Source organism: Pygocentrus nattereri, chromosome 10 (assembly GCF_015220715.1).
Source record: "Pygocentrus nattereri isolate fPygNat1 chromosome 10, fPygNat1.pri, whole genome shotgun sequence".
Lineage (NCBI taxonomy): Eukaryota > Metazoa > Chordata > Actinopteri > Characiformes > Serrasalmidae > Pygocentrus > Pygocentrus nattereri.
Window position 1 is genome coordinate 2,164,470 of NC_051220.1, and position 15,481 is coordinate 2,179,950.

The 15,481-nt window shown below is 42.8% G+C and overlaps 1 protein-coding gene across 1 annotated transcript in view; it reads right to left on the reverse strand.

The window, feature by feature from the left end:
- htra1a (HtrA serine peptidase 1a) overlaps nt 1–10,578 on the reverse strand; it is a 70,872-nt gene extending 60,294 nt beyond the window's left edge. The window contains exon 1 of the mRNA XM_017719345.2: nt 9,981–10,578. Within this exon, the coding sequence (XP_017574834.1) occupies nt 9,981–10,455 (475 nt within the window). The 5' untranslated portion in view covers nt 10,456–10,578. The remainder of the gene's footprint in view (nt 1–9,980) is intronic.
- Between the last annotated feature and the right edge of the window lie 4,903 nt (nt 10,579–15,481).

Genomic DNA, 15,481 nt, shown 5'->3' on the forward strand with positions numbered 1-15,481 from the left:
CGACCAGCCATGCTCTTCTTGTTTCTGCCTAAACTACACAAATACAAAACAATAGGTAACCATGTTTCTGACCACAAAGCACTTACGAACACAGCATGAGAAGGACATTAGGCAGCACATGGACAGTGTTTGCTGGCACTGCAGGCTCAGTGTAGAGGGCACTTCAATGAACCACAGTGACAGTGAACTATAATCGCAGCCCTAGCAAATTAGCCCCGTAACAGGCACGTAAATAAAAAACTCTCATTTTCTCACACATGTAATTGGTGCAGTGATTCAGGCTCATGTGTTCCATTAAAGGAGGCAGAGTTTGTGTCAGTGCATCTAGGAGGGAGAGCTGGTATGTGATCTTACTTGGCTGCCTTCCTGCAGCTATGAACCTCACAGGTGAGGCCGTTGTTGACAGGTTGAGTGATTTTCTTCTGAATGCTATTCATTTTAGACATCTTTCAAGTCCCCGCCAGCATTTGCGTATTACATCTCTCTGGAAAAATCCCTTAAAGCCCCAATAAGTAGCTGCCATCATGGCTGCACAGGGCCTGAATTTACTGGCCGAGATAATAATAAGCGTACCTGTGGTGAATTTTACTTCATACAATGATTAGTTCTGGCTGCACAGTCTGATTGGTGGACAAGCATTCTACCCGTGTTGTTATATCTATATCTAAACAACAGGTTCTTCACCATACTTGTTTCAATCCGCTGACCACTGGGTTTCTAAGTTATAACAATGGTTGTTTACTCTCAGCTTCTACTAACCATTAACTATACTAGAAACCTAAAAAGAGAGATAAAGAAAACACTTTGCTTGTAGCCTGTAGAAGAAAAGTGGCTGTGTTTACATGCAAAGATTTTTGCCAATCCAATTGAATGCATTCTGATTACAGATTAAGACTGAGGTGTTTATTCTAGCTCTACTCAACAATCCAAAGGAAAATATTCTATAAGTAATCCGATCCAAAATGACGCACATGTGTGGAGAACCGCTTAGAGTAGATGTTACCATGACAGCGAACATCACATGAGGTCCAGTCAGAGTGAGATGAGCAGCAGTGAGCAGTGATTGTGTTTTTAACTGCTTTAAAATGACGTCAGACTCAGGAAAACGTCCTTCACATGTCCTTATTAAAGAAGGCCGAGAGGAAGACGTTGTGTTCTGAGACACATAAGCTGGACGTCCGTCCCACCGCCGTCTTTTAAAGATCAGAGCATGAACTTCGTCTCCTCTGCAGACCAGTTTCTGCTCCGCCGTGTTGAACGGTATAAACTCTCACTGTGACGCGACGCGCATGCAGAACGGACTTAAACTTTCCGATAGGGAATGTAATCGGATACAGGCGTTTACATGGATATTATTCTTCTATTTAACAGGTTATTTACAGGATTATCCACCTTGTTCAATCAGACTGTTTTCCTAATGGCCTCAATCTGACTAGACTATTCCGATTGAAGTGTTTACATGGACATATTCTATTCCGATTGATCTATGAGTCAGATTATTAACAGATTATTAGGCTGCATGTAAACGTGGCTAGTGTAACTTTTTTTTGCCATTTTCCCCCAATTTTGGTCATGACTAACTAGGACTATGTCAAAATAGTTAAACGAAACTTTAACACTGCACAGACTATGCTGACTAATAAACCCACTAGTTGGCGCTGTGGGGAAGTAGAGATTTAGGAATCAGCTGTTCTGTTAAACAGAAAAACCAAAGTAGTTTATCAGGGTGAAATACAGGCTTGTAAGTCAGATCAATTAGGTTTTGAAAAATTCCATCTCTGATTGGAAGGAGTCATGCAAACGACCAATCACAGACTGTTTGTAGTCACTGGTCAACAAACACATATGGATATCTAATTTACTTGCTACTTACGGTTTCAAACACAACTCAGGAATAACTTTTTAAAATAGGCTGTTATGCATGTTTCTTGGTTCAGCAACAAGGCCTTTATCTCGCTCTGACAGACTCACTGGTGAGTAGAGATTCAATTCCTCGCTTCGGGCATTTAGCTTGATAATCGCTTGTCTCCCATTGGACGATAAACAGAAGCATGAATAGCTGGATGCTGCTAAAACTCTCCGTAAACGTCAGATTCTGAGAGCTGTGGTGATTTTAGACTACATCAGACAGTCTGTGTACTTCAGTGGACAGGAACTTGGGCCGAAACCTGCTGAAAGGAAGCCTCTGCCTGCTATTTAAAGACAAGGACACACATCACAGCCATTTAACTTCAAATTAATAATAATAACAGCTTTGCCTTTCTTTTTAAGCTGTGTCTTCAGATACAAAACCCCACAATTACTGCACTAAAATGCAGCATGGTGCACCCATACGCCCACCCACACGCATTAAGGTCGTTCTACAGAAAGAAAACATTCTATTTCTGGTTTACATCTAATGACAAGGTCCAGTGGGCCACAGTAGTATGTGCTCCTGTACAACCGGCAAGGGTTAAAGCACTGAGGTAGGACTGCAGTCTGTTTCTGCACTCTGAACATTCAAAAGGATTTCTCATAACTGTTATATGAGCTATAAAAATGAGTTAGACAGTGGATAAATTACCCATTATGAGTGTCTGGTATGGAACACATTTCGGAATCTTTCTAGTTTTGCTTTTATTTGAAAGAGACTATTTGAAGGAGAGACTTTTTGGCTTCTAAATACTGATTTGAAATCCATGAGTGTGAAGTAGGTTCCTTTTTTTTTTTTTAGACATGGCCAATTATATTGTACGTATACTACCAAGCTTAATAACTCAGGCTTTAGCAGAGCTCAGTAACACTGAGATTAATAACTGATCACATTGATTTATCAGTCTACTCAGGCTTTAGCAGAGCTCAGTAACACTGAGATTAATAACTGATCACATTGATTTATCAGTCTACTCAGGCTTTAGCAGAGCTCAGTAACACTGAGATTAATAACTGATCACATTGATTTATCAGTCTACTCAGGCTTTAGCAGAGCTCAGTAACGCTGAGATTAATAACTGATCACATTGATTTATCAGTCTACTCAGGCTTTAGCAGAGCTCAGTAACGCTGAGATTAATAACTGATCACATTGATTTATCAGTCTACTCAGGCTTTAGCAGAGCTCAGTAACGCTGAGATTAATAACCGATCACATTGATTTATCAGTCTACTCAGGCTTTAGCAGAGCTCAGTAACGCTGAGATTAATAACCGATCACATTGATTTATCAGTCTACTCAGGCTTTAGCAGAGCTCAGTAACGCTGAGATTAATAACTGATCACATTGATTTATCAGTCTACTCAGGCTTTAGCAGAGCTCAGTAACGCTGAGATTAATAACCGATCACATTGATTTATCAGTCTACTCAGGCTTTAGCAGAGCTCAGTAACGCTGAGATTAATAACCGATCACATTGATTTATCAGTCTACTCAGGCTTTAGCAGAGCTCAGTAACGCTGAGATTAATAACCGATCACATTGATTTATCAGTCTACTCAGGCTTTAGCAGAGCTCAGTAACGCTGAGATTAATAACTGATCACATTGATTTATCAGTCTACTCAGGCTTTAGCAGAGCTCAGTAACACTGAGATTAATAACCGATCACATTGATTTATCAGTCTACTCAGGCTTTAGCAGAGCTCAGTAACGCTGAGATTAATAACTGATCACATTGATTTATCAGTCTACTCAGGCTTTAGCAGAGCTCAGTAACGCTGAGATTAATAACTGATCACATTGATTTATCAGTCTACTCAGGCTTTAGCAGAGCTCAGTAACGCTGAGATTAATAACCGATCACATTGATTTATCAGTCTACTCAGGCTTTAGCAGAGCTCAGTAACACTGAGATTAATAACTGATCACATTGATTTATCAGTCTACTCAGGCTTTAGCAGAGCTCAGTAACACTGAGATTAATAACTGATCACATTGATTTATCAGTCTACTCAGGCTTTAGCAGAGCTCAGTAACACTGAGATTAATAACTGATCACATTGATTTATCAGTCTACTCAGGCTTTAGCAGAGCTCAGTAACGCTGAGATTAATAACCGATCACATTGATTTATCAGTCTACTCAGGCTTTAGCAGAGCTCAGTAACGCTGAGATTAATAACTGATCACATTGATTTATCAGTCTACTCAGGCTTTAGCAGAGCTCAGTAACGCTGAGATTAATAACCGATCACATTGATTTATCAGTCTACTCAGGCTTTAGCAGAGCTCAGTAACGCTGAGATTAATAACCGATCACATTGATTTATCAGTCTACTCAGGCTTTAGCAGAGCTCAGTAACGCTGAGATTAATAACCGATCACATTGATTTATCAGTCTACTCAGGCTTTAGCAGAGCTCAGTAACGCTGAGATTAATAACTGATCACATTGATTTATCAGTCTACTCAGGCTTTAGCAGAGCTCAGTAACGCTGAGATTAATAACTGATCACATTGATTTATCAGTCTACTCAGGCTTTAGCAGAGCTCAGTAACGCTGAGATTAATAACCGATCACATTGATTTATCAGTCTACTCAGGCTTTAGCAGAGCTCAGTAACGCTGAGATTAATAACCGATCACATTGATTTATCAGTCTACTCAGACTTTAGCAGAGCTCAGTAACGCTGAGATTAATAACTGATCATCACATTGATTTATCAGTCTACTCAGGCTTTAGCAGAGCTCAGTAACGCTGAGATTAATAACTGATCACATTGATTTATCAGTCTACTCAGGCTTTAGCAGAGCTCAGTAACGCTGAGATTAATAACCGATCACATTGATTTATCAGTCTACTCAGGCTTTAGCAGAGCTCAGTAACGCTGAGATTAATAACCGATCACATTGATTTATCAGTCTACTCAGGCTTTAGCAGAGCTCAGTAACACTGAGATTAATAACTGATCACATTGATTTATCAGTCTACTCAGGCTTTAGCAGAGCTCAGTAACGCTGAGATTAATAACCGATCACATTGATTTATCAGTCTACTCAGGCTTTAGCAGAGCTCAGTAACGCTGAGATTAATAACTGATCACATTGATTTATCAGTCTACTCAGGCTTTAGCAGAGCTCAGTAACGCTGAGATTAATAACTGATCACATTGATTTATCAGTCTACTCAGGCTTTAGCAGAGCTCAGTAACACTGAGATTAATAACTGATCACATTGATTTATCAGTCTACTCAGGCTTTAGCAGAGCTCAGTAACGCTGAGATTAATAACCGATCACATTGATTTATCAGTCTACTCAGGCTTTAGCAGAGCTCAGTAACGCTGAGATTAATAACTGATCACATTGATTTATCAGTCTACTCAGGCTTTAGCAGAGCTCAGTAACGCTGAGATTAATAACCGATCACATTGATTTATCAGTCTACTCAGACTTTAGCAGAGCTCAGTAACGCTGAGATTAATAACAGATCACATTGATTTATCAGTCTACTCAGGCTTTAGCAGAGCTCAGTAACGCTGAGATTAATAACCGATCACATTGATTTATCAGTCTACTCAGACTTTAGCAGAGCTCAGTAACACTGAGATTAATAACTGATCACATTGATTTATCAGTCTACTCAGGCTTTAGCAGAGCTCAGTAACGCTGAGATTAATAACCGATCACATTGATTTATCAGTCTACTCAGGCTTTAGCAGAGCTCAGTAACGCTGAGATTAATAACTGATCACATTGATTTATCAGTCTACTCAGGCTTTAGCAGAGCTCAGTAACGCTGAGATTAATAACTGATCACATTGATTTATCAGTCTACTCAGACTTTAGCAGAGCTCAGTAACGCTGAGATTAATAACTGATCACATTGATTTATCAGTCTACTCAGACTTTAGCAGAGCTCAGTAACGCTGAGATTAATAACTGATCACATTGATTTATCAGTCTACTCAGACTTTAGCAGAGCTCAGTAACGCTGAGATTAATAACCGATCACATTGATTTATCAGTCTACTCAGACTTTAGCAGAGCTCAGTAACGCTGAGATTAATAACCGATCACATTGATTTATCAGTCTACTCAGGCTTTAGCAGAGCTCAGTAACGCTGAGATTAATAACCGATCACATTGATTTATCAGTCTACTCAGGCTTTAGCAGAGCTCAGTAACACTGAGATTAATAACTGATCACATTGATTTATCAGTCTACTCAGGCTTTAGCAGAGCTCAGTAACACTGAGATTGCTGCGCTGCTGGTTTGCTGCGCTGCTGGTTTGCTGCGCTGCTGGTTTGCTGCGCTGCTGGTTTGCTGCGCTGCTGATTTGCTGCGCTGCTGGTTTGCTGCGCTGCTGCTTTGCTCCGCTGCTGCTTTGCTGCGCTGCTGCTTTGCTGCGCTGGACTACATATTCTCCCGTTACAGTTGGGAGCTGTTATCAGGAAACAAAAGAAAACACTCTCAAATGGGTGTATTGTTTTCCAGATGATGAAAGCCGGTGACTAATGCACCAGAAGGGTGGAGATATCGTGTGCATGTCAGCTGCCACAACGGGACACAAACACTAAAGCATTTGCAGAAGTGGACAGAACAGCAGTGTAGTGGACGCTATACTGTGACTAGCTGGCCTGACCATGATTAGTAAGACCAGCCACACAGAAAACCTACAATCCACATTAGTGTCTCTTAGACAGTTAACATTACATTAATGGTTAGATTTAACTCCACCTTCATATTTCGGTGTAGCATTAAGGATTCTGTTTCATGTTATATTCATTAAGGGGCATATTTAGCCTTTGAATCTAGAAAAATATTCTAAAGGGTCAGATCTTTTTAACTGCCTAGCAACTACTTCGGCAACAGCAAGACTCTTATTTTTGTCAGGTATTAGTGTATTTTTGTAATGTATTTGTTTTCCAAGCAGCAGTTATTACAGAAGGATTCCACCAATATTTCGAATTTTCTGCATAAGTCAATCGATGACATGTAAACAAAGTCATTCAGAGCCGTTTGAGTTAAAACAGAGAAAGATGCTCATCTTTCTTTACAGTGTTGGCGATGGGAACCAGGGGCTGTGGTATCTACAAACTCGACTATTTTCCACCTGTTGTGGTTGGTTAGTGTAGTGGGTAACACCTCTGCTTTCTATGCTGTAGACTGGGGTTCAATGCCCCACCTGGGTAACCCCACCCTACACTACACCAATAAGAGTCCTTGGACATTTATACCTAAAAAATGCTCAAATTGTAAGTCGCTGAGAGACAGAGAGAGCGCTGTTGTCGGACAATAAGAAATCTCCAAAATAGCAACTTTACAGGAGAAGGGAAAAACCTACTTAACTTTTAATGTAAGTCAATGGAACCAGACGTCTTTCCAAGTCATTTTGGGACGTTTCTTTTGGTCCATTTATCATAAAATTTGCCTACAATGTAAATAGCAACAGGCATTTTAAAATTATGTTAAAAAAAAAACGCCTAGTGTAAATATTTCTATTTTGCTTTCCTGTCAATCCAAATAATAATGATAACAATAATAATAATACGAAGTTTTTCATTCAAAATGATATCACTGGCATAACAATACAAGTCTTCATTTTCACATTTCAAAGTTCAATGTGGTCTCAGGCTTGGACTTATAATTTAATGTAAGTAGGGAGCTGTTAGAGGTTTTATTGGCTCTGACTGACTTTATTTACACCTTAATAATTGAATTATACAAAAAATGTTGAGTCAAAAAGTTGGAAGAACTTAACTGGAAGCCCTCTTTAATTTGTAATATCTGTGCAACCTGCCTTTGTGAAAAACCTGTTGTTTTAAATTAGTCCGTTTGATTATGATTGAATTTTAATTAGCTGTACTGGCTTGACTCAGAACGAGCTTTTAATGTAATGTCGTTATCTTTCCGTCTGGCGTTAAACGGCCATGTGTGCGAACTTTTTCCGTATCTTGGCGCATTTTAAAGTGAATATACACACATTCTGTAGTCGTTTCGGGCAGCACATCCATCCTTATTACGTACCGCACCACTGACAGAGAGTAGGCGAAAACTATGGCTCTATTAGAAGTTGAAGTGCCCTAGAAGACCATAAAGCGTCCAAGTTCACATTTTCACTCTGTAACTGTAACTACAGCACGTCTACATGTTTGTATTGCTGGCTTTGTGGTTCGTTTCCATTTCCTCCTGCATGACTGCATCTAAACGGTGCTGTGTCTAGACCTTAACCTTAACCAAAGTAAACGCATTATTTTCCTCATGGGGAACAGCCAGATGCCACCACAATGGCAAAACGTTCATGTTTTCCATCATCCTGTAGACATTTGGTCTCCACAAACAGCCAAATACAAGACCAGACACAAACACAGGGCGCAGTGCCGAAGCACGGATAGACTAGACCGATCTCGCAGCGATACTGCTAAGAGGCAAATGCCTCAAAGTCAATTCTGAGTCAAAAGCAGAAAATGCCAAAGTGGCGTTAAATAGACCCCAAAATACGCTGATGCCCCCCCCCCCCCACCACCTCACCACCATCACCCCTCAGCTACTATTTTTATTGCTCCTCACTGTCAGATTGTGGTGAGAATATTAAGATCATTCAATATAGGGGTGGGCGACAGCGTCCTGTGGGCAGCGTCCTGTGACCACTGATGAAGGACAAGAGGATGACCAACACAAACTGTGCAGCAGCAGATGAGCTGTCGTCTCTGACTTTACATCTACAAGGTAGGAGTGTCTAATAGAGTGGACAGTGAGTGGACACAGCATTTAAAAACTCTGGCAGCGCTGCTGTCTGATCCACTCGCACCAGCACAACACACACTAACACACCACCACCACGTTAGTGTCACTGCAGTGCTGAGAATGACCCACCACCCAAATAGTACCTGCTCTGTGAGGGTCCATGGGGGTCCTGACCACTGAAGAACAGGGTAACAGAGTATCAGAGAAACAGATGGACTACAGTCTGTAACTGTAGAACTACAGAGTGCAGCTATACGGTCAGTGGAGCTGATAGTCATTTTTCTTGTGGTAAACACTGTAAAGGGTCTCTCAGGACCGCAACACCACACAAGGGTTAAGCCCTGAAGTATGGAAGCCCTAAAGGGCCACTCTGGGTCTCCAAGTCACGTCATTAAAGACCGCATGACTTGTGGACAGGTGTCAGAACAATGTCTGTTATGTTATTTGAGATCTGGAGATCAGCCATGGACTGGCCTGTTTTACCGTTTGTCCGTAATAACGTCACGTTTTTCTTTCTTTTCTTTTTTTATACATAATTATCCGAACACAATGAGTGCTGTTTTCTCGAGACCTAAAGACATTTATCTTGGGAAAAGAACTTTGGTTTAGCAGTACTCACCACAAATATAACAAGATCTCAAGAAAACAAAAGAAATGAAGTGGCTATCAGGGGAAGCGCAGTAAAGGATCGCTGGCCCTTTAAGGTGTAAAGGTTTCCACACTAAAGGCTCTGGATTCCATTACAGGTCAGTCTCGAGGCTTTTCTCAAGATCCCAAGTTATTTATGTCAGTATCATGACATAACCAATGTTTTATTTGCGTACTTGAAATACTGTACAAGTATCACACCGCCACAAATGTTGTTTTCTTGAGATCTCAAGATATTTATTCCATTATCACAACATAAACATTATCAACATGATGTTTGTTATAATGCAAGAGATCTCGAGAAAACAACATTCATGGGAAATAGCGCAAGATCTCGAGAAAGCAAATTAAATTTGGATTTTCATTTTTTTGTTTGTTTTCTTAAAGTTATATAATTATAACGACACAACAAATGTTGTTTTCTCGAGATCTCACAATATTTATTACATTATATCATTATATCAGGCTTTCAAAACAGTGCACCTTCTAATGCTGGAGATCTCGAGAATCAACATTCGTTTTGCAGTGATAACGACAAGTATGCCGAGATCTCGAGAAAGCAAATGAAATAAGTCGTTATTACGGAGAATCCATGACCCTTTGCGGCTTCTGTACGAAATCCACAGGCATGCAGGGAGAGTCACACCTGAGAGCCCGCGTGCGCTCTTACCTTGGCCGCACGCGCCGCGCTGCACGAGCAGCACGGGCGGCTGCTGGAGTCTCCGCGCTCTCTCGCTGACGCGCCTCAGCTCGCACGCGCTCCTGTACGTCTGTCCGTCGCTGCCGCAGACGGGCTCGCGCTCGCCGCTCATGCACACGCACACGCCGCTCTGGCCCCTGCGCCTCACCGTGGCCGTGTAGCCCACCCCTCCGCCGCTCACCGAGCACTCCAGCCCCTCCGCGCACACCGGGTCGCCCAGCTTGCCCACGCCGCCGCACGCCTCGCCCTCGCCGGACGCGCACACCGGGCAGCAGCCGCACTGGTCCAGCACCTGGCCGGTGGTGCACAGCTTGGGCATGGCCGGACACATTGCCCGGTCGCACTGGCCCGGGCAGCCGCCGATCACATAGCGCTTGCTGACGCGCGCGTCCGCGACCCCCGAAGCGCACGCGGCGCACACGCACATCAGCAACACGGCCCACATGGCGCTTCAGCTTCAGCAGCCAAACTCGAAAACAGGCAGGAGCGCTCGGCCCGACGGTTTTGGAGGGGCGCGTTCACGCGGGGCGCGTTCACGACTGTGATTTCGCTGGCGCTGCGTTTTCTTTCTCTCTCTCTCTCTCTCTCTCTCTCACACACACACTCTCACTCTGTCTCTTTCTCTCTCTCACTCTCTCGCTCTTTCTTTCCTTCTCTGTTTCTGCCTCTTTCTTCTGACCTCTCTCTCTCTCTCTCTCTCTCTCTCTCTCTCTCTGTCTCTCTCTCACACACACACTCACTCTGTCTCTTTCTCACTCTCTCGCTCTTTCTTTCCTTCTCTGTTTCTGCCTCTTTCTTCTGACCTCTCTTCTCTCTCTCTCTCTCTCTCTCTCTCTCTCTCTCTCTCTCTCTCTCTCTCTCTCTCTCTCTCCCTCTTTTGCTCTTTGTTTCCCTCTCTCTCGCTTGCTCTTTCTTTCCTTCTCTGTTTCTGCCTCTTTCTTCTGACCTCTCTTCTCTCTCTCTCTTTCTCTCTCTCTCTCTCTCTCTTTCTCTCTCTCTCTCTCTCTCTCTCTCTCTCTCTCTCTCTCTCTCTCTCTCTGTCTCTCTCTCACACACACTCTCACTCTGTCTCTTTCTCTCTCTCTCTCACTCTCTCGCTCTTTCTTTCCTTCTCTGTTTCTGCCTCTTTCTTCTGACCTCTCTTCTCTCTCTCTCTCTCTCTCTCTCTCTCTCTCTCGCTCTCTCTCTCTCTGTCTATCTCTCCCTCTTTTGCTCTTTCTTTCCTTCTCTCTCACTGTCTCTTTCTCTTTTTAACTTCTCTCTTGCTGTTTTTCTGTCCTTCTCTCTCTTTCTTACTCGGCCCTTTCTTTCCTTCTCTCTTTCTTCCTTTCTTCTTAGCTTTCTCTTCTCTCTCTCTCTCTCTCTCTTTTGCTTTTTCTTTCCTTCTGTTCCTTCTCTCTCTCTTTCTCCTTCTTCGTGCCTTTTACCTTTCTCTTCTCTCTCTCTCTCTTTTGCTTTTTCTTTCCTTCTCTCTCTCTCTCTCTCTCTCTCTGTCTCTCTCTCTCTCTCTCTCTCGCTCTCTCTCTCTCTCAATGCAGTGGCAATAAAACCCAGGCCTCCTGCCGAGGAGGGGCTCTGCCTGCAGTCGCTCACTGACGCAGGAAAGCTTAACGCTGCCCTTCATGACCGCATGAAACGATGAGAATTTAAAGTGACGCTCAGCCAGAATCTAAATGCTCTTTCCCTAAATAGTCGACCGGTCAAGGAACATTTAGTGTCTGTAGCTTTGCACTGGAGCAATGAGGCTAATGTAGCGAACGAATAATGGAAACTCGTTTACACCAGTTAACACATTTCTGATCTTCCTTTTTTAATTGTGTGGAGAACGTCCGTGAGAGTGGTGTGGTGCGAGTTGTTCACTTCTAGAGAAACTTGCAGAGGATTGTTCTGAGTGGCGGTGATAGGAACCAGACATCTGAAGGGTGTAATGCCTCGGAAAGCTCCTTTACAGACAGTCGTTACATGAATTGAAAATGAATGATAAAAGTGGTCTAAATAAAAAAACTCTTGGGAAGAGGTCCATACGGTGGAGATGTTGTTTGAGCACTTCTGTCCTCTCAGAAGTCATATTCTCAAAACAGATAACACGATACACTATATGGACAAAAGTATTGGGACACATACAGGAGCTTTTATGAATCCCATTCTAAACCCATAGGCATTAATAAGGAGTTGGTCTCCCTTTGCAGCTCTAACAGCTTCCAGTCCTCTGAGAAGCTTTCTACGAGATTCCAGAGTCTTTCTGCGGGAATTTGTATCCATTAATCCAGAAGAGCATTTGTGAGATCAGACACTGATGTTGGACGAGAGGGTGTTGGATGGGGTTGAGGTCAGGGCTGTGAAGGCCATTCCAGTCAAGTTCTTCCACACCAAACTCACCCAGTCATGACTTTATGGAGCTGCTTTGGTCACTGGGGCTCAGTCATGCTGGAACAGGAAAGGTGCTTCACCAAACTGTTCCCACAAAGTTGGAAGACTATAATTGTCCAAAGTGTCTTGGTGCTGAAGCTTTAAGATTCCCTTCACTGGAACTAAGGGTTCTAGACCAAACCCTGAAAAACAGCCCCATAGCATCATCCCTCCTCCACCAAACTTTACAGCTGGGAGAGTGCGGTCAGGCAGGTAACGTTCTCCTGGCATTCACCAAACCCGGACTCGTCCATCAGACTGACAGACAGAGAAGCTGATTGGTCACTCCACAGAATACATTTCCACTGCTCCAGAGTCCAGCGGCGGCGCTTTACACCCCTCCAGCCAACACTTGGAATTGGGCTTGGTGATGTAGGTTTTGCAGCTGCTCAGTGATGGAAACCCTGCCATGAAGCTCCCAGCGTTCAGTTACTGTCCTGATGTTGATGCCAGAGGAGGTTCGAGCTCTGCAGCTATTGATCAGCAGAGCACTGGCAACATTCACACTCAGCGACTCGGCGACCCGCGCTGTAACTTTACGTGATCTGACACTTCATGGCTGAGCCGCTGTGGTTCCTACACGCTTCCACTTTTCTACAATACACTTACAGTTGATTGTGGAATATCAGGGAAGGAAGAAATGTGAGGAACTGACTCATTGCAGCGGTGGCCTCCTATTACAGCATCCCACTCGAATACAGAGGCTCTTTAGACCCGTTCTTTTACAAATGTGTGTAAAGACAGGATGAATGGCTGGGTGCTTGAGTTTATACACCTGTGGCAACGAGACTGAATGAAACACCTGAATTCAATGATTAAGCGTCCAATCCCATTTCTTCTTTTTACCCCTACCCCTTGTTTTCGAGTGTCACGCCAACCCCTTTGGAATTAAGTTACAGGGTAGTGGTTGAAATATTGCCCTATGAAATGGAACAAAGCTCAAATAAACAAAAAAAAATAATAAAGAAATAAAAAATTACTTCTTTAACAGCTACTAGCGCCGCTCTGTAGGCGACCCTGCCCTTCTGCAGGGACAGCAGAGGAGGGGAAAGTTCAGCTCCTCACTGCTGGGCTTTAGTTACATTTAGGGATCAGACGCCTTCAAAGAGGGGGGCAGTTATTTATTATCACCCCCCCTAATTCTTCAGTGATGTGAAGCTGAAGTCAGAGATTCTCCAGATTCTTGTTTTCCCGTTCCACCTTAAATGGTGCCCTGCTGGCCTCGTAGCTGGTGTTACATATACATAGTACGGGAGCCCACAGAGGACAATCCTAATCTTACTGTAAGCACAAAATGCTGCGCTGTATTATCTCTACTTCATAATAAACTCATAACCACAGCATCAATAAACCAGCCCAGTCCTCGTACAGCATCCTTTGTAGCAGTGATTGATGAACCTCTGACACATTACTGGCGAGTGGTCCTGGTTTCATGAGGTGGTCCTGCTCGTGAGCTTATGCTTCTTTATGGAGCTACACAGTAACTGAAGCTCTGTGGATGGACTGCGTCCACTGTTATACAGGAGGGGTCACTGCCACTAACACTGCAGCCCATCGGTTATTACCACAGTCTTTACTGTACTCTGTCTTAAAGTACATGAAGTTTAATTCTGTTCTGTTCTAGACTGTTCTAGTTTGTTCTATTCTGTTCTATTCTGTTCTGTTCTGTTCTAGTTTGTTCTATTCTGTTCTGTTCTGTTCTATTCTGTTCTAGTTTGTTCTATTCTGTTCTGTTCTAGACTGTTCTAGTTTGTTCTATTCTGTTCTATTCTGTTCTGTTCTGTTCTAGTTTGTTCTATTCTGTTCTGTTCTGTTCTATTCTGTTCTAGTTTGTTCTATTCTGTTCTGTTCTAGACTGTTCTAGTTTGTTCTATTCTGTTCTATTCTGTTCTGTTCTGTTCTAGTTTGTTCTATTCTGTTCTGTTCTGTTCTATTCTGTTCTAGTTTGTTCTATTCTGTTCTGTTCTAGACTGTTCTAGTTTGTTCTATTCTGTTCTATTCTGTTCTGTTCTGTTCTATTCTGTTCTAGTTTGTTCTATTCTGTCCTATTCTGTTCTAGTTTGTTCTATTCTGTCCTATTCTGTTCTAGTTTGTTCTATTCTGTTCTGTTCTATTCTGTTCTAGTTTGTTCTACTCTGTTCTGTTCTATTCTGTTCTAGTTTGTTCTATTCTGTTCTGTTCTAGTTTGTTCTATTCTGTTCTGTTCTGTTCTGTTCTGCTTTGTTCTATTATTTTCTGTTCTTTTCTATTCTCATTTGTTCTGTTCTGTTCTAGTTTATAGCTCTAGTGCTGTATAAATAAAAAAAATATTTGATTCCCCGGCCGGGTGACCGGGGTCCTCTCTGTGTGGAGTTTGCATGTTCTCCCCGTGTCTGCATGGGGTTCCTCTGGGTTCTCCGTTTCCCCCCACAGTCCAAAGACGTGCAGTCAGTCCGATTGGACGTGCTTTTGTCCCTGGGTGTGAGCGACTGTCTGTGTCTGTCTGTCTGCCCTGTGATGGATTGGCGACCTGTCCAGGGTGTGTCCTGCCTTCCGCACGATGACCGCTGGGATGGGCTCCAGCTCCCCCTGCGACCCAGAAAGATCAGCAGTTTAGTAGATGTGTGTGCGAATTAGTTATTGATTATTAGAGAAGAGTTTCTGAACCAAGGTGTTCATGATCTCCAACGAAAGTCCATTACTTTGGTGAAAATAATGCAGCTGCACACTTTTGACTCCTAAACATATTTTATCTTACAATAACTTTTAATACATCTATTAAAATACCAGCATACATACCAATACCAGCATACTGTCCATATCGCAGAGCCCAATGGACAACTACGCTTTTGGTTCCTCAAAGAACTTTCAGAGGAAACAACCTTTTTAAAGTTTAAAGAGCCTCCACCTAACATTACCAGTTAACTTCGCTCTAGAACCGTATGTAAGAAAAGGCCCATTCATGAAACCCCATTTTTAAGCATGTAGCCACGCAAATTGCTTCGTAAATAAGAACCCTGTAAGTCGATGCTGGGAGTAGAGCAGCGCTCGTTCAGTCCGGCTCTCTCCCCCGGTCCCTTTAT